The 23,173-nt window shown below is 39.4% G+C and overlaps 1 protein-coding gene across 2 annotated transcripts in view; it reads left to right on the forward strand.

Moving 5' to 3' along the window:
* LOC121949146 (E3 ubiquitin-protein ligase SH3RF3-like) overlaps positions 1-23,173 on the forward strand; it is a 123,872-nt gene that overhangs the window by 75,073 nt on the left and 25,626 nt on the right. For both annotated transcript variants that reach the window (XM_042494762.1, XM_042494763.1), the window contains exons 2-6: positions 1,908-2,183; positions 5,994-6,089; positions 16,144-16,452; positions 17,553-17,668; positions 21,856-22,026. In XM_042494762.1, coding sequence (XP_042350696.1) covers positions 1,908-2,183; positions 5,994-6,089; positions 16,144-16,452; positions 17,553-17,668; positions 21,856-22,026 — 968 coding nt within the window. The remainder of the gene's footprint in view (positions 1-1,907; positions 2,184-5,993; positions 6,090-16,143; positions 16,453-17,552; positions 17,669-21,855; positions 22,027-23,173) is intronic.

Genomic DNA, 23,173 nt, shown 5'->3' on the forward strand with positions numbered 1-23,173 from the left:
CCAGAGAGTGATGCATCACGCTGCTCTGGCATTTTCAAAATTACTGTGTTTGGCCCAAGGTGGGAGCAGCAATTACCTGGCAAACATTTTAATAACCAGTCATATCTCACATACTGCTGGGGGGAATAAAATGAAACTTGGAGCACATACCCAACTATCCATGCTCTACAAATTTGTCTCCAGGGCCAACAGTTTGCAACATATTGGATTTTCCGTTGTTTTGAGTTTTCTTCAAAACTGGTTTGCCCCAGGCTTTTTCTTTCTCCCTCTTCTCCAAATTAATTTACCGATCACTGCAGGAGTCACGGCCTCATTTGTACCTTCTCTCTAATCTGAGGCACCACAAACGTGAAAGAATGAAAAATAAAGAGAACAATGCAAATAAACCATTACAACATATTTTTTATTGTGACATAACAGACTTGAAACTGATTTGTTCCAGACATAGCACAAAGGGAACACTTTACAGCTCCTTAATAGGAGGAATATAATGAAACTGCAGTAAATTCAGGGAAATTGTCAACCCCAAGGTTTGCGAGGTGCAGTTATCTGGCAACATTTCAACACAGTGGCACCAATACTTGACAGCAATGCTTTTAATCCTCTGCAGAGGCTTCAAAATGCTCTTAATGCTCCTCTGTGCAAGATTTTTTATGTAGAAATACACCTGTCACCTAACCTTTTATGTTAATCACTATGTGGGGGTGCACAACAGAAGAACATCTTATTCTCACTGAGACTCTGTTTTCTGGTATAGGGTAAGATAACTGGCAGGTATTCTGCTCATCTGCTCTGCCCAGAGGAAACAAGTTGAAGCTTAGGAAAAAAAACATGAGAGTCTGAAACAGCATGGTGTGAGCGTGCTGACTGAGCGGTTCCTAACCTTTTTGGCTTGTTTTGTGACCCCTAATCAAGCTTGTTATGGTGGATTTGAGCCACAGGTTACGGTCTTACTGCAAATATGAAAATGATGTTTTTCATGTCCTTTAAAACCTGAGCAAATTGGTTTTATTTCTATCAAAAACACTGGGCAACAAGCAACTAAACAAGACATGGCCCAAAAATCTGAAAAAAATAAAAAATAAAAAAATAGACATAGTCAAAAAGTTACAAAAAAAGTAATAAAGTGGCCTAGAAAAGGTACATATGAAAATATATTTATTTGATATATTATCAAATTGTCAGAATTATAAATATAGTTTTCTGGACATTTTCCCTAATTTTTTGATAATTTTCGAATAACCCACCCTGCTTTATTATGACATATTTTATGGTAGTTTTCTTTTCACCTTTTTTCATTTCTTGCGGTTTGTATGACATTTGTTGCCCAATTAGTTGATGCCTTTTCGCCCCCATGTTTTCAAAAAAGAAATCAAACAAATTCTCTCCGGTTTCAAGGGGTCACATAGCTTGTGAAAGGCGTCTAAATGAGTACAAGACTGATATTGATTCAGGTTTCAAGGGGTTAAGAGGCCTGAAAAGAAAGACACTTACAGTACATTTTTCTTTTTATTTATTTATTTGTTCTGTAGCGGTAAATTCTGGCAAATGCCAATAGAAGCACTAGACGAGGCAGTTACTTAAAAAAAAAAAAAAACATATTTATATAAAAGTAACAAACTACAGCTTTAAAGACATTACTTCTTGTATTTTAGTTAAATCAGACTAATCTAAATTCAGCCCGAAATCTCACTGTCACTTTAGGTCAGATAAAAAAGAAGTTGCACTATATAATAGAATAGAATATGTCTTTATTTTCATTGCACAAGTACAACAAAATTGAAATGGAACAACTTGTCGCTCCCCACCATCATAAGGAACATAATCACATTTTGACTGTCTTGTTTTGGTTCCTGTTAAATACTTGCTTTGTATGATAAGTGTATGTTTGTAATTTGTTTTTTCAGAATATACCAGCGCTGCCTTGCGGTAAAGCCCTCTACTCCTACGAAGGAAAAGAACCAGGCGATCTCCAGTTTTCCAAGGGTGACATCATCATCCTGCGACGCAAGGTGGATGACAACTGGTACCACGGTGAGCTCAATGGTTGCCATGGTTTCCTGCCCGCCAGTTACATCCAGTTGCTACGTCCCCTGAGCCAAACACCACCCCAGGGCAAAGCGCTGTACGACTTTGAGGTCAAAGATAAAGACCAGGATAAAGACTGTCTGGCCTTCAGCAAGGTAAACACACACACACACATACACACAAACACATGCTGCACACACACACTCACCTGAGGAAATTGTTTTTATATCAGAGCAAATAATGTGTAATACGGACAGGCTGAATGGATGAATCAACGGAGGGAGATTAGAGGGCTGGCTCAGTTTACGACAGCATAAATAACAGAGTAGAGAAAAACACTTATCTGTGTGTTAAACCACGGTGGTTCTTTGTAGGACACAAATAATTTATCAGTGCGTACTCTACGTTTCAGACTGGCTCTCAGAATGAAAACCAAAGCAGCTTCAAACTGGATGAAAAAGTTCATGTCCTGCATGGTGCCTTCCCAAGAGATCTGCCCTTTTTACCTTCTCCTTCATATATTGCTTGTACTCCATTTATTCTACTTTGTAAATAACGCAATAATGTGATCAGCATTTATATCCAAAGCAGTCAAAGTTCCCGGCTAAACCGATCAAATCTGTGAGATGCTGCTGTTAAAAAACTACTTTTGAAGTGCTACCTTTCACTGACATGGCCATTTGTGTGGTTGTTTGACATAATGCATGTGTTATTGACTCCCATTCTCGTGAACACGATATCTCAAAAACACCTTGAGGAAAATTCCTTGAAATTTTGCACAAACATTCGCATTCAATGATGAACTGATCAGATAATGGTGGTAAAAGGTCAAATCTCAAGGTCAGTGACCTGGTCCATCTCATTCTAGTGAATGCAATATCTTAACAACACCTTGAGGGAAGTTCTTCAGATTCGGCACAGATGACTGTGACCTTGCAAAACATGTTTTTGGCTATAACTCATGTCAGTCATGACAGAATTTTACACAAATGTCTGACAGGACAAAATGTAAAATGATGACATTTTATATCCAAAATGGTTAAGGTTGGTCAGATGCTGACTCAGTGACACTTATCTTGGGTGTCCACTTTGAAAGTGTACAGATTGTATAGATCATTTGTACCACTGTGGGGAATTTTGTGAAGCATCCATGTTTCCAAATTTGTAGTGTCTTTGCAGCAACATCCATATTTGAGGCATTTTCTACAGTCATTTTTGTAAATGTGTCTGGACAGACGTTGATGTAAACTGTAAGTCAAACTTAAGTGATTTGCAGAGGCATACAACCATAAGGTGGTAAGTCTAGTTTTGTCGTGCAGTAACATTTCTTCATATGAAATTATCTGGCAATGGGAGAAACTCTAAAAATCTGTTGCATAGTGTTAGGAAGAGGAATTTTTTAATGAGTTTAGTTTTGCCTTTATTGTGATCATTTTAACAACACAGTGTGTGTTGGTAAGACGAGAGGGATTTCAGTGGCTGATATCAGTCGTCAGCTCTGTAAGTCAGTGGGTCTGATTTGAGGTATTTCAAGGGTGGAAACAACATACAGTAGCAGCTGCTTCCTGCAAAGGTTTTCCGATCACTACCAGTGTGCTCTGACCATGAAGATTTGACTGAAGACATTTTTAAAAGCCGACAGTAATATTTTGGGAATGAAGATGCTGGCAGCTAATATTTTGTGCTCGCATCCAAATTCTTTCATATTTTTTGCCAAGGAGCTGGAGGAAAATAACAAGCTTTTTATAGATGCAAAAGTCCCTAAAACGGCATTTATTAACACCACCATGAACCTCAAAAACTTTACAGATCAATGCTATTATCATTTTTAATGTGGAGTGCAGCTCCTAAACACAGGGTGAGAAACCTTTGAGAATATTGATTCCTCACACTGGATTGATACATGCATCTCTTTGCTGTCCATCTAGATGACTATGTATTGTGTCTGTCTATATTTTGTGCTGCAAATTCCACTGACTCTGGTCACCTTTCTGACCTTTCACGAGATCAATGTCAATAGGGTTCCCGCACCCTTCAGTGCTAAAACTCAGAAGTTGTTGTAATGTAATTAGATGTAATTATATTCAGTGTAATTGAGTAGGACGGGGTCTTGTAGGGTTGTGGGTCTCAGACTTGTATGTATATTTGTCAAATACTAGAGGGGATGTGATTGAAGTGTAGTTATTCATCTTCAGCTGGATAGATAGATAGATTTTTTTTGGCAGGAGATGTTAGGTGTGAACTGGGAAGTCCAAGAAAGATAAAATGTTTCTGCTCTTTATGACTGCTTGTTTATTGAAGATTCAAGCTCCAGCCAGTACTGGTGTCTCTTTATTTGGATCTGTTAAAGTCGATGGCATTTAGGATTTTAGCATTTTGGACTAATTATCCTCGAGTCTGGCTGTTGTCAGGTCCCCTCCAGACTGGGTCTCTCTCTGTTATTAAAAATTAATTTATACAAGTGGCATTTGTGAAGGATTTCAATGAGTCATTTCAGGGTGAGTCAAAGTAGAGCAAAAAAGTGATTCTCAGCTGCATTATGAATCTTTCTTGAAAGATTATGTCTTGATGCATAAATGTCAATAAACAAAAATGTATAACCCAATCCTTGAGTTACAATTGTATGTAACATTTTTTTCATTGCATTCTGTTAACGTTCCTTCCATTCCTTCCACGTGTTACTGCTATTGTATCAATGAAAGATCCAAAATCATCCAAGTCCAAAATCATCCCCATTTGTCATAGTGTCACTTAAAATGACACTATGAAAGGGACGGAGACGGAGATACAAGGCTGAGAGAAGACACTCAGACCTTGAGGTTGGATTTGGTGTAAACAGTCATTTGTATTCCGTGTGCTGCTCTGTTCCTCAAAGCTTATCATTTTCTGTTCCTGCTGTTACACAGACTCATTTGTGTGAGGACTGAACGCTCGACATATCCACTCTGTCTCTGCACTCTAATTGTGTGTCTGCGGAGAGAGAAAGATTATTAAATTACAGTGTACTGTACACTTGACTGTAGGTGTTTTCGGACTGATCCCAGCAATGCAAAGCAGAGTCATGATATGGATACCTTTTCTCAAACACAGTGTGCTCTACATCCAGATTAACAGATAATGATGAGTCACTCAGAGTTAACATTATTTAGCGTTGAAGGGCTAAAGAAATCAACAGGTTAATGACTGAAGATTATACAAAGTCACACACTAATGCAGAGGTGCGTGCCCCTGTGGTGAGCCCTATTCGTGTTGTCATGTAGAAACCAGTGTGTGTGATATTGTTCTCTCATGTGAGAGATAATTACTCCGTATGACTAACACACAGCAGTCATCTACCAGCATTATCACTGCCATCCCTAATGGTCTAAGCAAGACCTTCGTATTCATGTGAAGAGAGGAGCAAAAGAGAAGCACTTTAATGATGAAGTCTGTGGGTGTGTGTGTGGGGAACAAGCAACATAATATGTTTCAGTGTGTGTCGGATATAGTATTACTGAGAGTATTGCATAAACAAAATGAAGGCAACGGAAATTATTTGAAACCAGTAGCTGCCCATCAATCTATAAACATGGATATCTTGGAAAAGCACAGTATGCTTGATATTTGCACAAATGCCACTTTTTACTTACATTAAGCATCACTCTCTGCTCTGGCATTCCAACAGAAGCACATAAAAATGATGAGGAAAGTTTAAGCACATTTTTTTAAGGATTAAGTAAACCACTTTAGGAGAGATCTGTAGATTCAGGTACCTCAACAAAGCAGAAAAAAACGTCCTGGATCCCAGTCATCCACTTGTTAAGTGGCTAAGGTGCTTTGTTTTAGACCAAATCCTTGTGGTTTTTATGTTTTCCTTTGTTTTCAAAATCACACAATGATACAAAAATAACTAAAAAGCTATTATTTGACCACAGGAGGTGTACACACACAGTCTGTGGAGTCTCACTCATTTCCTCTCTCCCCAGGATGAGGTACTGACAGTAATCAGGCGAGTGGACGAGAACTGGGCAGAGGGCATGCTGGGAGACAAGATTGGCATCTTCCCCATCCTCTATGTGGAGGTAAACCCACAGACGTTATACACAAAACACTCACGTGTCAAGTTATTACAGAGATAGCTGTAAAAACATCAACGATATTACAGCAGAAAATCTGTACAGTATTTTACTGCTACTTTTCAGAGAAGAGACAGAAGACATTTTCTCTTTTTGACAAGAAATAACGTAAAGGTGGAAACATTCCTAGTACTTTGATGATAGAAAATATGACAAATATTTGGGATATCAGTGCTTTTTCAACGTTCAAAAGTGGGAACTCGGTAATTTTTTTTGTTTGTTTTAGAAAAAGTTGAATGAATCAAAAAAGTTTCATTTTGAATACAATACGGCCAAATAATCAATTATAAACACACTAAATCATATTTTGAACTAATTATTATTACTGCTCCTGTTATAAATCGATGACATTTCTCTTGATGGTAAAAACAGCTCTTGGCAGTGGTAACTAGGAATGTTTTATTAATGTTTGTTGGTAATAGCCTCTATGTCACCTGTGCTTTTAAGAGAAACACAGAGCCTCATTCAGAGTTCAGGATGTTACAGAGGAGGTGGTTTAATGGTCAGATCATTTTAAATCGCAGTGTGTTCAAGTCCTTCAGTGTCAGCAGAAGTATGTCAGACCAGTAAGCTATCAAAGCTGCTTCTTCTCACCTGAGTTGAGTAGAATTTGAACTGACTCTTGTATGAAAGAGTTGACACACAAATAATGTAAGACATTGTAACTGCACTCAAATTGCAGGAATACTTTGTGTCCACCATTCTTTTTCAAACATGGTGCTTGTATGTTCAGGCACATTTATTTTTCCTTTACAGACGAAAACAGATAAGTCAGTTTCAAACTTTGTTACCATCACTGCCCTCATATTTCCAAGTGTCCTCTATGATAGCGTAAATACAGCCAGGGTTCCCACAGTCATTAAACTTGGAAAAGTTAACAAATAAGAAAAACTGAAATCGACAAGTTTTAAATATATATTGTTTTGAATAGGGATGCACAGTGATATTGGTATCGGCAGATATTTGCTTTAAAATGAAATATTGGAATTGTCCAACATTCTGACACTATAAATCATCAATTTATTTAATTCATTTATTTTTCATTATTATTGACAAAGTGATCAGGGACAAAACATCAACCCTAAGTTGAAGTATTTTACCTATTTTGCAAAGTAAATTAATATTACATACATAGACAAGCTTTGCGTTACATGTCTCCATCTGCTGGTGGGCCATCACGTTAAGAATTAGGTTATTGGCCAATGACTTATTATATGTCGACATATTAGATTTCAGCAAAAAATTCAATATGGTGCATCCCTAGTTTTGGCTGTTGTTTAACGAGCGCTTATTAAAATTTCTAAACATGTCCAATAGTACATGGTGGTGGGAATGTAATAACGTAGCAATCGAGTAAGGTTCGCAAGTGCTAGCATTTGCTTATCTACAAATGCCTTGGAAGTGCATGTTAAACAATGTATGGTTTTATTGCTATAAGCCTATGCTTTTTTAAACTACAGGTACTTAACAAAAGTCATGGAAAAGGGGTAAAATATTTTGGAAAAGTTATGGAAGATGTTCTAAAATGAATTGGTAAAAATGTGTGGAAACCCTGTACAACCAATAGAAGGCACTAGAGGGCACTGTCAAACAAGGCAACGGTGGAGGAGGTTGTAATAATTAACCTTTACACGAGGTAGAGTTGTAGATAGTGGTGGTCTTTGAGGCCATTAAAGACCCAAAATGTTGACAAAGAATGTTTTTCAATTTATTACTGATTTGTTCCATTCCCCCAATTTTTAAATGTCTTTGCCATTTCCTGCGGCCGTATCTTGGCAAAATTACCATTTTGTTGGTATGCATGAGCTTTCAAGAAATGTGCACAAATACAGACAAAATGAATTTAGAATAGAGTCAGAAGGGTCAATTCGTGTCCGTAGGCGAATCTATTGCTCAGCATAAATGAGCCCTCGATCTGCAATAAGGTTCTACATGATGTTTCTATATCAGCATTATGGCCTCAATGTTTGACCACTTATCTGCAGGAATGCACAACCAAAACATTTAAATTGCCCCAGAAAAAAAAACTACATTATCAATGCTGTTTGAAACTTTGCAGAGGTGGAGTTTTCTTTAAGGGATTTCCTCTCAGTAAAAGGATAAAACTCCAAACATTTTACCGTCTTTCACAGTGCCATGCCTGTCAGGAGTGAAATATAGTTTACTTTAATCCTTGTGCAACTGAAAAAAAGCATGCACAATTTGCTCTGCATCACATTTAAGGCTTTTAAGCCATGGTGAAAAGCTGCTGCTTGAAAACTGGAAGGATGTGTGTTTCCCTCTTTTTTTTGCTGTTGTTAAGGCCTCTCTTCTCTTTCCATCACCACAAATTTGTGGACACGCTGATTCTCATGCAGCTCTGTCAAAAACAGATGATGAACGTTTCAAAATTGACAGGAGGTTCACCCAAACTGGGAAGTACTGGAAGGGGAGCCACGTATGCATGTTTGATCCAATATGCATGTGTAGTACACTGTGTATTCATGTACATAGCATATAGAAATTCATTAAAGTGGAGATTAGAGGGACTAATAGGGTGACTACTCCTTCATGCTGCTTTTAAACATCTTATGCTGCCTCTTCTCATTTATTAAGTGTTTGGATTGTCCGTCCATATGTCTGTCCTTCCATCCATCTCAGCACAAATGTTCAATTGGACTCGATGATGAGCTTATTAGATTTTGGTGGTCAAAGGTCAATTATACAACCTCACAAAACATGTTTTTGACCATAACTTAAGAGTTCATACGGACATCATGACAAAATTTCAAAACAAATGTTAAATAGGGTGCTATTAAGCTGACGAAGTGATGACATTTTATGTCCAAAAAGTCAAAGGTCAACTTCACTGCAACTTCATGATGTTCTGCAAATACATACCTCTGGCCATTATTCAACGTCATTACTCAGGAACAAACAGGGAGACATATGGTCAAATACTGTATAATATAAGTGGTGACACTAATTTTGGGTGTCCACCTTGAAACTGTGCTGACTGTCCTCTTCTGTGCTGCTGGGTATAAAATATGTGTAAAGCATCCATGTTATTACAGACATGGATGTAAACTTGACTTGTGCTTGGACGCATACAACCGTGATGCCCTCTCAAAACACACTATCTCTCTCTGGGCACAGGCTTGGACTCTGGGCTACCCAATCCTGTCCCTGAAATTAGCTGTTTGACCAAACGACTCTCTTTGGTGATGAAGATTAAGCTGTAGGCCGAGAGAAGCCGGGACATACACACACAGACTCACAGGGGTTGCTATTAGATAGAGATGCATCAATAATTTAGAGCTCTCCATCACTCTGACACAGCGGGGGTACAGGAGCATGTCGAGTGTGTGTGTAGGGTGTGTGTGTCTGCAGTGGGAGCTTAATGAGGATGGCCCAGCTGGACTTCTGCTGATCTGTGTGTGTGTGTGTGTGTGTGTGTGTGTGTGTGTGTGTGTGTGTGTGTGTGTGTGTGTTTTTCTGGAATTAAAGTACCTCAGCTGTTGTCTGTAAAGTGAAGACTGCTTGTGTTAATATTGTGCAGTGTGAATACATAGATTGGTGAGGAGGGGTTTGCAGATGATACGGATGTCACCTGCATGGGAGTTCTGCAAAGTTATTGGCAGTTGCAGTTTAGAATAGGTGCTTCTATGTTTCTCTGCTGACTGAAAAAAATGAGATTCACGAGGCTCTGTTGGTGGGTACATGTTAAAGATAGTGGTGAGAGTATGAAATACAAACCAGGGAGTCCAGTTTGAGTGATGCATCTGTGAGTTTGAAGTCTTATCAGAGCCCAAAACACTGCACAGAGGTTTCTAACACTACAAAGAAGATTTTACACCTCTGAACAGTTATTAACTAACATTACTTACTTACAGAGTCCATTTCTGGATGAGTTATCTTCCAGAAATGTGCATTGACACATATTTGATTGTCCAGCACCATGCAATACTGGGTTGTGGACGTCGGGACACCTTGCTGTCCTGTCACAGTCGTCTCACTGAAGTGAAAGGCTGTGGTGTTTCACACGATGCTGATGTCAGTCTTGTGACACCCCTCCCGCTGTCTTAGAGGCTGTCCTGGCCAACTTCAACAGGGAGTTCGCTGCAAAGAGGATGGTTGTCAGCTGATTAGGCTCACCTGGGTCCTCAGGCCATAAGGACCCTGACACAACAAGCCAATGGTCAGCCGTCAGTCAATGTCTTGCCATCAGAGTGCATCAGTTGCCCTAGTTTTAATGGTGAATCCCATAGTGTTGGCTCTGGTCGGCCTTTGTGGGCTGTTTTTTGGCCTATTCAGCATGCTGAAGCAGCATCAAACTTGGCAGAGCCTGTCGGTGAGTGAAATCACTCTGATTGGCAGTTCAGCTCAGTACACGAGAAGAGAAACAGAAGTGAGGAAAGCAAAAAAGGGCTTAAGTCAAGAGGGCCTGAGATCAAAACAAAGTTGATATATTAAGTGAGATTGTTTGCTTTCACCATTCAACTTTTTTTTTGCAGAAGTGGTTTGTAATTTTTTGTGTATTGTTCACTAGCCCAAAGTAAATCTAATTGTTCTTTCAGCATACGGTTGTGTTGTTAATGTGCTAACAGGCTAACTAGCATTGTGGATCTGTTCTGTCAGTCTTTTGGTTTACCCTTTTTTTGGGCATTTTTTCCCTTTATTGATAGGACAGTAATATAGAGTGGAAAAAAGTGAGACAGAGAGGGACGTCATGCAGCAGAGGGCCATAGATCGGACCTGAACCAAGGCCGCTGCAAAGGCCTCAGTTTATATGTGGCTCACACTCTCACCCCCATCTCTCTTTTATATGAGGAATAAACTACTAATGAGGAATAAACTAATAAGAAACTACTTTACTACTAATAAACTACCTCCGCCTGCTGATATGGAGAGGTATTACCTCGCAGAGCGGTGCAGAACATGCATGGTGGTTGGCCATTAGCTGTAGTCTCTACGGTGTTTATTTATAATAAATGCATTCTGATGGGCTTGCCAAAATAATACATTAATTAGATGAAATCCTTTAATGAATACAAAAAGACATTTCCTTTTTTTTTTGGAATTAGACAAAAAAAAAAAATCAAACACAGTATAAATATCCATACTGTACCCAAATAAATGGCAGTTATTTGGCCAACTGGAGCAAAAGATTTGCATCAGCAAGTCTCTACTTTTGGTGGTTATGTTTACTATCAAAAACATCATTGAACTGTCAGTAATAAATTACAATTGCTAATTGTAAATAGTGTGTATTGAGTGTGAGTTTAGTTCGATTTTACACTCCTGTGTAGATGTAATGGGTGTGGGCGTGCTTGGACTCAGTTTCTTTGGGTTCTGTGGATGTGAGTGTATTTGTATTTTGATGAGAAAAGGTTTGGGTGCTTTGTTGAGTTCACCTGCACCTGGAGTGGATTTATATTGTTATAAATATACTACACCAGACTTCGGGTGGGCGTGCTGAGTGGGTGGGATTGTGTTGTGTAAGAAGCGCTGGTGTGGGTTCAGGTGGATGTGATATCAGCTCAGAGTTTGAATTGAGTGTGGATGGGTTTTGGCAGATCTAAAGTTGCTTCATGCAAATTGCTGAAACAGGTGGACATGATTAAAATGAAGGGGTCAAACAATACAATCCATGTCAAGGACACTTCTGTCTCTTTCTTTCTCCTTGTTTCACTTTATGCAGTAGGAGGGAGTTGGCACACAGCACCTGCCACTGTGTGTGTGTGTTTAAGCGTGTGTGCATGAGCATGCATGTATCTTGCTGGCTTACCCTTTTCGCAGTGCAGATATCAGCTTATCAGCTTGAGTCTCAGTGTTACCTGGAAAGAGCACCCACACTCCAAAAGACACAGAGTACAGAGTGTACCGTTAGCTCGACACATAATAGATGACCTTGGAGATTTCATTCAGCCAAAAGCACGGAGTGAAGAATTGTCTCTATCAACAGCATCTTTCTCTCCCTCTCTCTCTCTCTTACACACACATGCACACTACAGATGTACACATCAGAGGTGGGAGATACACACACACGTGCACACACAATGCCTTATCCCCTTCACTGCAGTATGACTGGGCACTATAGCAGGGGTAATCAAAGAATAACTGATAAGGCAGACGCTCTTGTGCGTGTTACTGGCATCTGTATGTGTAGAGGCACAAACTTGGATGCATGGGTAAAAGTTGAGTGCACAAGTGTGTTGCCTTACTGACCTGTGTGTGTGTGTGTGTGTGTGTGTGTGTGTGTGTGTGTGGGTGTGGGTGTGTGTGTGGGTGTGTGTGTGTGTGTCCTCTAGTCTGCCTCATGAGAGCAAACTGAGTTGTATCTGCAGCATCAATCCATCATGCTTATTAGCATATGATTTAGCTTTGATTAGCATATCTATTAATATGGAAATGCGACATCGCCAACACTGAGCCCAGACGGGTCGGTCCTGTACACACTCTCTCTCCCTCTCTCACACACACACACACACACAAACAGAGAGAGAGAAATGCTCAACTTTGTCTCCAGGGATTGTTCCGGAGTTTGAGGTTACGCTAAGCAGACATGATTGCGATGTAAATTCGTTACAGGGCTGAACGCTGAATATGTTGTCTGTTAATGTTTTTTTGTGTCCCTGTTTTCACACTGGCCTCTATCCGTGCACATGCGTTTGCGTGTGTGTGTGTGCGCGCACGCACGCCTGTTCAGAGGACCTAGTTTTAGAGACCATGTCCTTAATAGGTGCAGTGTGTAGGGGGATATACATGCAGAAATGGAGTCTATGTTCTAAATAGTTTATAATCACCTGAAACTAAGCATCACTGTGTTTTTTCATTACCTGAGAATGAGCCCTTCACATAGAGCGTATCCTTTACCACAGAGCCCACCATGTTCAGTCCGTCAAGGACGTCCCGGACGTCCCGGACTGCTCTTATGATTATTGCTGCCTGAAATGCTTTATATCATTGCAGGTTTTCTAGAAAGTTGCGATGCATTTTGCAATGTTTATAGGCATTTTTTTGCAATGAAATTGTGTGGGCAAGTTGTAATTGCAAAATAGTGTGATACTGTCACGGATAATGAGCTTATTCATTTTGGAGGGCAATTTCGCCGGCTCCACTCTATCAATAAACCTGTTACAACTGGGTGACATCAGTCATGTGTTGCCAGCAGTTAGCCCTGTCACTCTGTGTGTGTATGACTCTCTCTCAGGCATATAGCTGTGGTCTCCCAGTAGCAGTCTCGTGATTAAGAGAGAGAGATTGAGAGGGGATGAGTAAAACACAACACTGCATGTAGCTCTACAACAAAATGAGATTTTACCCATTTAAACAGGAAAATTGGCTGAATTTGCAATAACTGCCATGTTTTGGACTAACTTTGCAGCAATATACTGATTTTAAGGTATACTATGATATGAAAGCTGATGATTATCATACAGTGTACATTTGCTTATCTATGATATTGGGGGAAAATGCAACTGTGTAGAATCTCACTTTTATCTTACGTATGTTTAAAAGGGAGACTTTATACATACATATATGCCAAGTTTCAAGTATAGTAATAAAATGTTTTTTCAACCCAAATTAACCCTTCCTTTTTTATTCCTTTCAGAGTCATTCTGACTGAAAGATTCTGTGATACTGCAATATTTTCTGAGACGGTTATTGTTACAAGAAAATCTAATATTGTTGCAACCCTATTTTGGACATAGCAAATGTTGTTGGCTCTAGAGAGGGCCTGTCACTTTTTAACATTACCTGAAGGCCACTGTAGGTTCACCGTAGGGAGGTTTGAGGGAGGGGGTACTGATATGGTTGCAGTTTGCAACCTCACTGCCTCATCCCACTAAATCCTACACAGTGGTCCTTTAAGTCGAAACACTCATGCCATTTCTTTTACCAGTGCCTATAAATTTGGTGGTGTCTCTCTATTCTGAATCAAATCTGAGCAAGCTTTACATGGACTATTCCTGAGCTCATAAACCCCTCAGCAGAGTCTGAGATACACAGCACAGATGAACATGAGCTCATAAAAGAAAAAAATGAAACCACACCAAATGGCACTGCTTTAAAAGGCAAGGGAGGTGAAGGGAGTTAAATTGCAAGCAGCAGGTAGTTCAGGAACATTGAGAATCAGTGTGAGTGTTGGAGTGAGCAGAATTAATGAGCGCCAGCCTGTTTCTGTGCCTTCCTAAAGTACTGGGAATCTCTATAATTGTCAAACACACCGACTGTTTTCCCATTTACAACCGAGATGTGCTCACAGCCACAGGCCAGAAAACACTTTAATGTTGTGATAGCTCATATATGAACTTTTTTGGCATTTATAAAATATTGCAACATGCTGCCTAACTAAATGCGGATTGAACACTCATCCTCACATTTCCACAACTTCTTTCATGCCTCTCTGTTAAGCCAGTGTCTGCATCAGCGAGCCAATGTGACACATGGAATAAGGCAGCTAGTAACAGTAAACTGACATGGACTACATTAAAAATACATTTTAATTTGATTAGTAAAATGATTAATCTGATGCTGGTGAGCACAAAAAGACACTGACCAAATGTCTGACTAGCGCTCTTTTGTGTGTTTTACTCCTAACTCAAAAATAAAACAAACAGATGCATTTTCTGCTCTACTACCTTTATCAAAAAACTCAAATAATTGTACACTAAAACTCTAAATGGGAAGACATACACTTATATTGCTCAGCAAAGCTTTGTTATAAGGCCTGACAAACTTTGCACTTCTTGTTAAAAACAGCCAAGAAGAAGTAGTAAACAGAGTGAGTAGTGGTACTTAAAACCGGGTGTTTATTCCTCAGCCGTCTCTGGTTAAAAAACAAAGATCCACCACATTATTAAAATCCAGAGCTATAACCAAACCATACAGCTTATTATTTACTCTGTGCTACAAGGAATCTTTGCTTCTCACATTTATTTGGTAAGACTTCAAGTAAAAACAAGACTGCGATCATCCGGTCCTGACATGCAATTAAGATTGTTGAGGATTAAAAAAACAAGGAAGCTTAAAGCGTATTTCTATTGTGGTCCTCATTAGAAAAAGGCAAGGTAGCAGATCTTCATTTCACTTTTCTGTTACTTTTGTCAGATGTGCACAAATCATCATGTTGCTCTCTTCTTAAAGCTGTAGTTTGTATTGTAACCTTTCTAAAAAAAAAAAAAAAAAAAAGATTTTGTCATATTTGATGAAATGGTGACCATCTTGACAGTAGTATGAGATAGATAATCCTCCTCGTAGTGCTCCTAATGGCATTTGCAAGAAAAAAAAACAAAAGAAAAAACAATCAGAACAGAGACGTCTCTAACACAGCTGTCAATTATGTCAGTCACAACTCATGAACTGCTATCAGACTGTCAAAATAGGCAGCGCTGATCAAATCAAAATAAAGTTTCTGTTATTGCATTGCCTATTTCTCACATCAGATGTCTTTCAAAAACATATTTTAAATTGTGGATTTTAAACCGGGGCAATTTAAAGTGTATAAATTACTTCCATCCTCAAATTCCTACGGTTAAACCCATGTATAGTACTATCAAATACTTCTCTGTGTTGATGTATGAAAAAAAAAATGACTTGAGTTATTTCATATCTTAATTAAATAACTGAATCAGAATCAGATTTTACCCAAGAATGACGGGAAAGGAAGCCAGAGTGAGGAGAGAAAGAACAATCCTGGCGAGCCAAAGGGATGCTCACGTTTGAGTTATCTTATGTGTGGGAGTGTGTGTGTATTTGACGAAGACAGAAAATGAGAGTGTGTGTTACACAAAGGCGGTCTCACTGGACCAGCTGTTGTAAGTGATGATAGTTATGCTGCTGGTTTTTGAAAAGCTGCCAACAAGAACAAGTGAAGAAAGGCCACACAAATACACTTCTTGTGTGTGCTGGAGATCTTTTTGTGGATGTGAACCACTGAAGACTGAAATCTAACACTCAAACTCTCCTCTCTCTTGTTCTGTCAAACACCTGCTCCTCCTCCTCTTTCTCCTCTCAGTTAAATGAAACAGCCAAGCAGTTGATGGAGATTGACAAGCCCACGCCAACTAACGCTCCAGGTCCGAGCTCTGAGCCAGCCCCACTGGGGCCCTGCTCTCCTGGCCCCTCCCCCAGCGCCTCACCATCCAATGGAAATGGCTCTGGCCATCGGAGAGGTGAAGGGAAGAAAAACGCCAAGAAGAGGCATTCGTTTTCAGCGCTGTCTGTCAGTCAGAGGGCCGCCCAGCTCAACAACAGACACAGTATGGAGATCTCCCACCCGGTCCTCATCAGCTCCTCTGACCCCAGAGCTGCTGCACGCATCCAGGTACACACACACACACACACATATATATACACACACCGTCATTAGAATGATATGTGGCAGTGGTGGTTTTCAGATCCTTTAGTTGAGTAAAAATAGATACATCAGAGTAAAATTACAGTAAAAGTTCTGCATTCAAACTTTACTTTTACCAAATACAGAAGTATTACGTAGGTAATATGGGTAGGTAAGTATTATGAAGGATGGCTCTTGTAATAACATTATTTGGTTAATGCTGCCAAAAACATTTTAACATTGTTCAGTGGTAATGTCTGAATCTCAGATTCAAATATTTGGTTTCAATCAGCTCATAGCAAGTCGCATATCAAAGATATGCACACATATGAGGTAAAAATATCTCATATGGAAGACATGTAATAAACACAATGTGATGTGATATGATCTGAAAATTTTAAAGTTGCACTGTTAGAGACTTAGACGAATCAGAACACATGTTGAGCCAAAATCTTATGATCCTAAATATACTGTTGTCTTTTGGCACAAGTGAAACTAGATGAGAACAAAAAGTGAATATTTATATCAAATAGAAACATTCGAAACAGGCAGCGAAAGTATTTATATTGATGGAGCTGAAAAAAAACACGATTGCCATCACCCAGAGCCACCGTTATTAGATTCTTAAAATTTACGGGCCTGGAAATGTGCTGAAGTTTCTTGTTACACACCAGCCAACATACTGCTGATACACTTAAACTAAATTCAGCCCAGCTGGTTTCTCGGCAGGGCTCTAAACATACATATATGCAGTACATATGCATGCACATTTCAGAAGCTGTAGTTCACTTCGGTCATGCCTCTCCACTTGAGATTTTATTAACTTATTCCCCAATCACCCACTCTGACACTTCCATGTGACTAACATCATACCTCTTTTTGATAGCTGGAGACTTGAGACACATTGCTTTTACATTTATTGCCTCTGGTTACATTCACACCTGGTTTAAATGTGTTTTTGAATAATACCCAGGACGCGCACTTGAAAAGCTGGAAATGCTGCTGGCACATACTGCATTGAGAGTAATGTTTTATTTTAAATGGAAACCACTCAATGTATATATGCAATTCTTTCTGTGTGTCTGCAGGATGCATCCCACCCAGGTCCCTCTCCTTCCTCGGCAGGGGTACTGGTGCCCCCAAAAGTGGCATCCATAACCTCTGAGCTGCTGGCCCACGCCAAGGTGCAGCTTCCACTCAACATGTGAGTACACATCACGGTGCTGTCAGCTCACCAGGTTTTTTAGTCCCTCCTTCTTGTGTCCGACCATTCTGTCCTCCAACAGAGAGCGGATATGTGCCTGATATTCAAGCAGGATTTCAGATCCCACCTCCTGGCAGCAGTAAAAATATTCCCTCTTTTGTGCCCAGAGTTATTGGCCATGTTCCACCACCTCTGCAACCACATTTACTCCTCCACTGGTCAAGGATCAAATCCCCCTCAGAAAGGAAAAATACAGTCACACACCATTTCCTCAGTCCCTCAGATGCTTACATCAGTGTTTCATAACAAGGCTTTCAACAGCACAGCCATCACTTACCCTATGCATTTATTGTACAGCCTCTTTATGTGCTTCTAGAAAGATGAGCACTGGGAAAACTAAGTTCATCACCTGAACAATAAGGTGCATAGTCTTAACTAACAAACACAGGTGAGATATTTGGATATTTCTTTAGTTTAGAAAATTTCGTGCAGACAGGCTTTCATGTTTCAGCTTTTTAGGGATTTGGGGGGATTTTTGCTTTATTTGATACTGGACAGAGAGTTGACAGGAAATGAGAGATGGGGATGGCATGTAAAAAACTTGTGGATGTTGTGATTACATGGTCGGCATCTTAAACCCCCCGGGCTTCCCAGGAGCTCTGGCAGGAAGCATTTTTTTAACTTATCGGTCCAAACACTACATTCAAATATTACAAGTTGTCACTCAGTATGATTACTGATAAACAAAGTAGGCTTAAGCCTTTTTTAATACATGGTTACTGGTATATAACTGGGATAACCATTCACACATAGCTAATGATTTTCACTCTTCACACATGCACCACATTCAGGAACATATATGTCTGGTACCTTTCACACATGCAGTGGTTACGCTGGAATAAACAGGCCAGCAGATGGTGGTTGTGCAACACTTTTGGATGCCAACCGCTAGTGATGCACGGGTCAGGTGGTTTTTAAAACCCGTACCAACCCAGCTTGTTATAGGGGAGCAAATCTGCTGCCCAACCCATAAACACATGCGTTAATCAATGACCTGAACCTGACCCTCAAATTCAGAAAAAGTAGCTGGAAGTTTCTGGTAGTGACCATTTCCAGTGACAACCTACTTGCTGTTGGCTATATTGTCTGTCATTTCCAGTATATATCACAATATAAAATGTGTGTTTTCTGTTTTGAAACAAACAAACATAGAAAGATATCAAGTGCCCACCCATTTTTATGTGGTTATGTCTTAAGTAAAATTTCAAGCACACAGTGGTTTGTTTACATGACATCACAAAAGTTCATATTTAACAGATTCAGTGTGGACAGAGAGGCACTTCTTTGCTGTTAGGACACTGTGCTAGGCCTACGTATTTGCAGAGGGAAATGTTTTTGCTGGTAATTATGACTGGAATTATTTAAATATGTTGAATTTTTCTTTTAGTGTCTGCAACCAAGAACTTGTATTGCTTGTTGGTTATCAGATCACCGGCAAAAGCACTGGTTTCATGCTAAACGGTGAACAAGTAATGGATTTAACCCTTGGAAACCTGAGCAAAGTGACTTGATTTCTTTTAAAAACGAGGGAAGAAGGTAATGAGCAGTGAAAGAAGAAATTAAATTAGCAAGAAATTTGTAAAAAGTACAAGAAAATAACCTGAAAATGTCTTGAATATAATGTAAACAAAAAAAAAGAATATTATAATTATTAAGAATATAATTATTTATCCTTGCTCCCATTCACACAAAACTCCAGACTCCATGGTTAAAAGGGGCGTCATATAGGCTGCAGTGGGAAGTTTTGCTATTGACTTCAATTAGTTTACAGGTTTATAATTTCATGAGTGGATGAAGAGCGCAAAAACACCTGACACACACTTGCAAACACAATTAAATTCTTGTGGAAATGTAACCTCACTAGTCACATCCAGATGGCTGGTGAGGCGCCAACGCTGAGCAAGACTCTTCTATAATTTTCCTTGTAATTAATCTACCAGGTAACTGCCAGTGAGATACGGGTACCTTCAAGGTGAGTGTGTGTTTATGCTTGTGGACTTCTATTTTTGTGAGGACCGGTTTGAGTTGTAGACCTTGAGAGTGAGGTCATTTTGGATATTTTTGGAAAGAGAGGACAGTGAGGGTCCTCACAATTATAGATGTACAAGTGTGTGTGCATGTGCACGTTCGTGTGTGTGTGTGTGTGTGTGTGTGTGTGTGTGTGTGTGTGTCTGTGTGTGTGTGCTGTTTACTATTAACTGGTGTCCTGGCTGCAGGATGTGAGTCAGATATCACCTTCCAAGTAGCGCTAGGTACACACACACGAACACACGCACACACATACTCTTAACACACACACACACGCATACGTCCGGAGTGGGTTTGCTCTACTGATGAGGTTGGACATTTCCATCTTGACCTGGCAACTAGTCCTGTTGCCATGGGGAGACAGGAGACGGTCCCCACATCTGTTACCATGGCAACGGGGAAGGCGGCGCATATAGGACTTGTTTACTCTGTGGTCTTATCGTTTTCTGTCTGAGTCTGGCACTACATACTACAAATGTCTCCCAGCGACAGGACTAGAAACTTATTTATATGTTAACGCAGATGCAATACGCATGAGTAAATGCATAAACATGGTCACACATAGTAAGAGGCTAAGTACTACATTTATCAGCGTACCTGTTAGTAGGCAGGTAAACAAGCACATATTGATTATCCATTCACAGGAGTAGCATACCATTTGGGAGGGGAAAATCATTCAGTCAGCCTCTGCTGGTCACATTACTACCTCAGAGATAAATGAATGGAATGTTCCTAAAGAATTTAATAAATCCAAAGGTTACACTGCAACATTGAAGCAGTCTTACATTTTGGATTTGATGAGTCAACTTCTTTTGATTCTGATCATCTATTTTTGTAACACTTTATTTGTTCAAGTTCACAATTTATTGCAAGATATCCCCCAAAACCGTTGATTCTGGTTACATGGTAATATGCCAATACAAGTATGTATACTTTTTTTTAAAATATGAATGAAGACTGGTCACAAGAATTGTAGTATTTTAATATCCCCAAAAGACTCATTCTAGTTTATAAATACCAGTCAGTACTGTACACAAGAATGTATTCTTAACTTGCCTGGTAAATAAGGGGGTGGGGGGGTTAAGTAGTTAAGTAGTCTTGCTGAAGAAATCTCATCTCAACTATATCTTAAAATTTACAGTTCACTGTCATCAGCAGTAAAACTCACTGCTGGAATTCAAAAATGATCAAATGCAGGTATTGGAGAAGTTTTGAACTTTGTTATTTGGGTCAATACTTTAAAGATATTAAGTAACAATACCCTGCCCAAGATAAAATAGTTGAGGGCCACTCCTGATTTACTCAAATAAGAAAGAAAAAACAAAACAAAAAAAACCCCATCAAATCAGCATTTTGTTGTTGCTTTGACTATAAGTATTTTGAGATTCTATAAATTACTGATATCTTACAAGCACTCATATTTACAGTTGCTGCCTACAGTTTCTTTGGCACTCCGGGGAAATGGCTTGTATATTGGTGGGAGCACCAACCTCAGTTCCTCTCTTTGAGCTGAAAAAGATCCTATTATAGTTTAAAATGTGGTTTGATGGTCTAATAAAGGAGTTGGTGGAGCATCAACTGTGTGCAGACCGCTATCCTTTTGTCTTCTCTGCACTATACATCTCAGTGAAACAGCTAAAAATAAGATGTGTAAAACATACACGTCTAAAGAGTCTTATTCATTTTGTTAAGAAATAAATGGTGAAAATATTCAAATCCCATAAGATAAGTTCAACTTGTTTCTGACAACTAAAAAGGGAAAGTGTCATGAATATTCTTGAGTAATTTTCTTGATACCAGAGGAGTTATTTACAAAGAGAATTGAAATTTGGTTTTCTCCCCCCCTTCTCAACACACTGACAGAATTTTCTACTTGTTTTTTAAAGGATGGATTTGCTAATGTACAGTCATTTGTTTATTCATTTATTTGTTTGCATTTGTAATAGCTTTGCTTTTACTTTGCATAATACATATTAGGAGTAATCCACATGGGAGATAATTGTTATTTGGTGAACATTTTCGCGAGATTTCCCGCTGACTTGTAATGACTTCACAATTTGACTCACTTTTACATTTTGTCTGTTGCCTTTGTTCCACAGATATCTGGCTTTATACGCCTACAAACCCCAGAAGGCTGATGAGCTGGAGCTTAGGAAAGGGGAGATGTACCGGGTGACGGAGAAGTGTCAAGACGGGTGGTTCAAAGGAACCTCGCTGAGAACTGCTGCCTCCGGTGTCTTCCCGGGAAACTACGTCACCCCCGTGTCCAGGTCAGTGAGCTCAGGCTTGAGCATGGGGAGGGTGGAGGGTGTTGTGGTGATACAGCTTTCCAAGGAACTGTGTCATCCCAGCATCCAGATAAGTTATATTGATGGTGTTCAGTTATAGCACAACATCTCTGCCAACATCTCAACATCTTTGCCAAAGATGGAAAAGGGAACTTCTTCTTTTTTTACATTGAATCCAGGGATATTTTAAGCATCATTTTCACATTACATTTAAACCTTTACTCCGTTTGTCATTCAGTTCCTCTAGTTTGGTCACGTGAACCAGGCAGTCTTCACAACACAATCAGACTAAGGCCCCTAATTTTGTCCTCAAGTAAAGGCAGTGATAGCACAGTTGTCGTAATTTGCATCATAATTTTTTGTGGTAATTTCCTGCTCCGACTGGACCCGAATACAGATAAGGTTTAGCAGTGCAGTTTTGCCACTTGTTACTGCATGTAATTGTACTTGTTGTTCCACATATATAGACTGCCTCTTGTCACAAAGGCACGCCTAAAAAATGATTTTTTTTGGCAGAGGTGCATTTACCAGATACTGTATTCCTTGTACTGGTCATGTATTCTTCCGGCTTCAGCTGCTGCTCCACACTGCACTGTCAGGATTGAGCATTTACCCCTGGCTACCAAATCTACCAAATGATTTGGTCACATCAGCGAAAACATATTCTGAGAAGTACTTACCAGGAAGGGGCTGTAAACTGCTGTGAACAGTGTACTTTTTCAGCAGGAAACAAAACAATATTGTAGAAGATGATAGTGCCTTGCAGAAGAATTCACCCCCTGGATTTTCTTATTCTGTTTTGTTTTGTTACATTACAGCCAGCAATTTAAATTGATTTTTATTGCGTTTTCTTTGTAATGGACCTACATAAATAAGTACACAAAACTGGTGAAATGAAATGATAAATGCCCAATTGCAAGGTGGTGCTACAGAATCCGAGGCTCTTCAGAACAGGTGTATGTAGACTGAGATCATGTGCTACACATGTATTAAACAAAAGTGGACTTTATTTCACAAGATATATAACTTTTTAAGGTAAATGGTTGCAACAAGTATTATTTAGGGGCTTCATAGCAAAGGCGGGGGAATGCATGGACAACTTTTTAATTTATTCAATTGTTTTCCATTT

The sequence above is a fragment of the Plectropomus leopardus genome, chromosome 10 (assembly GCF_008729295.1).
Source record: "Plectropomus leopardus isolate mb chromosome 10, YSFRI_Pleo_2.0, whole genome shotgun sequence".
NCBI classification, from domain to species: Eukaryota; Metazoa; Chordata; class Actinopteri; order Perciformes; family Serranidae; genus Plectropomus; species Plectropomus leopardus.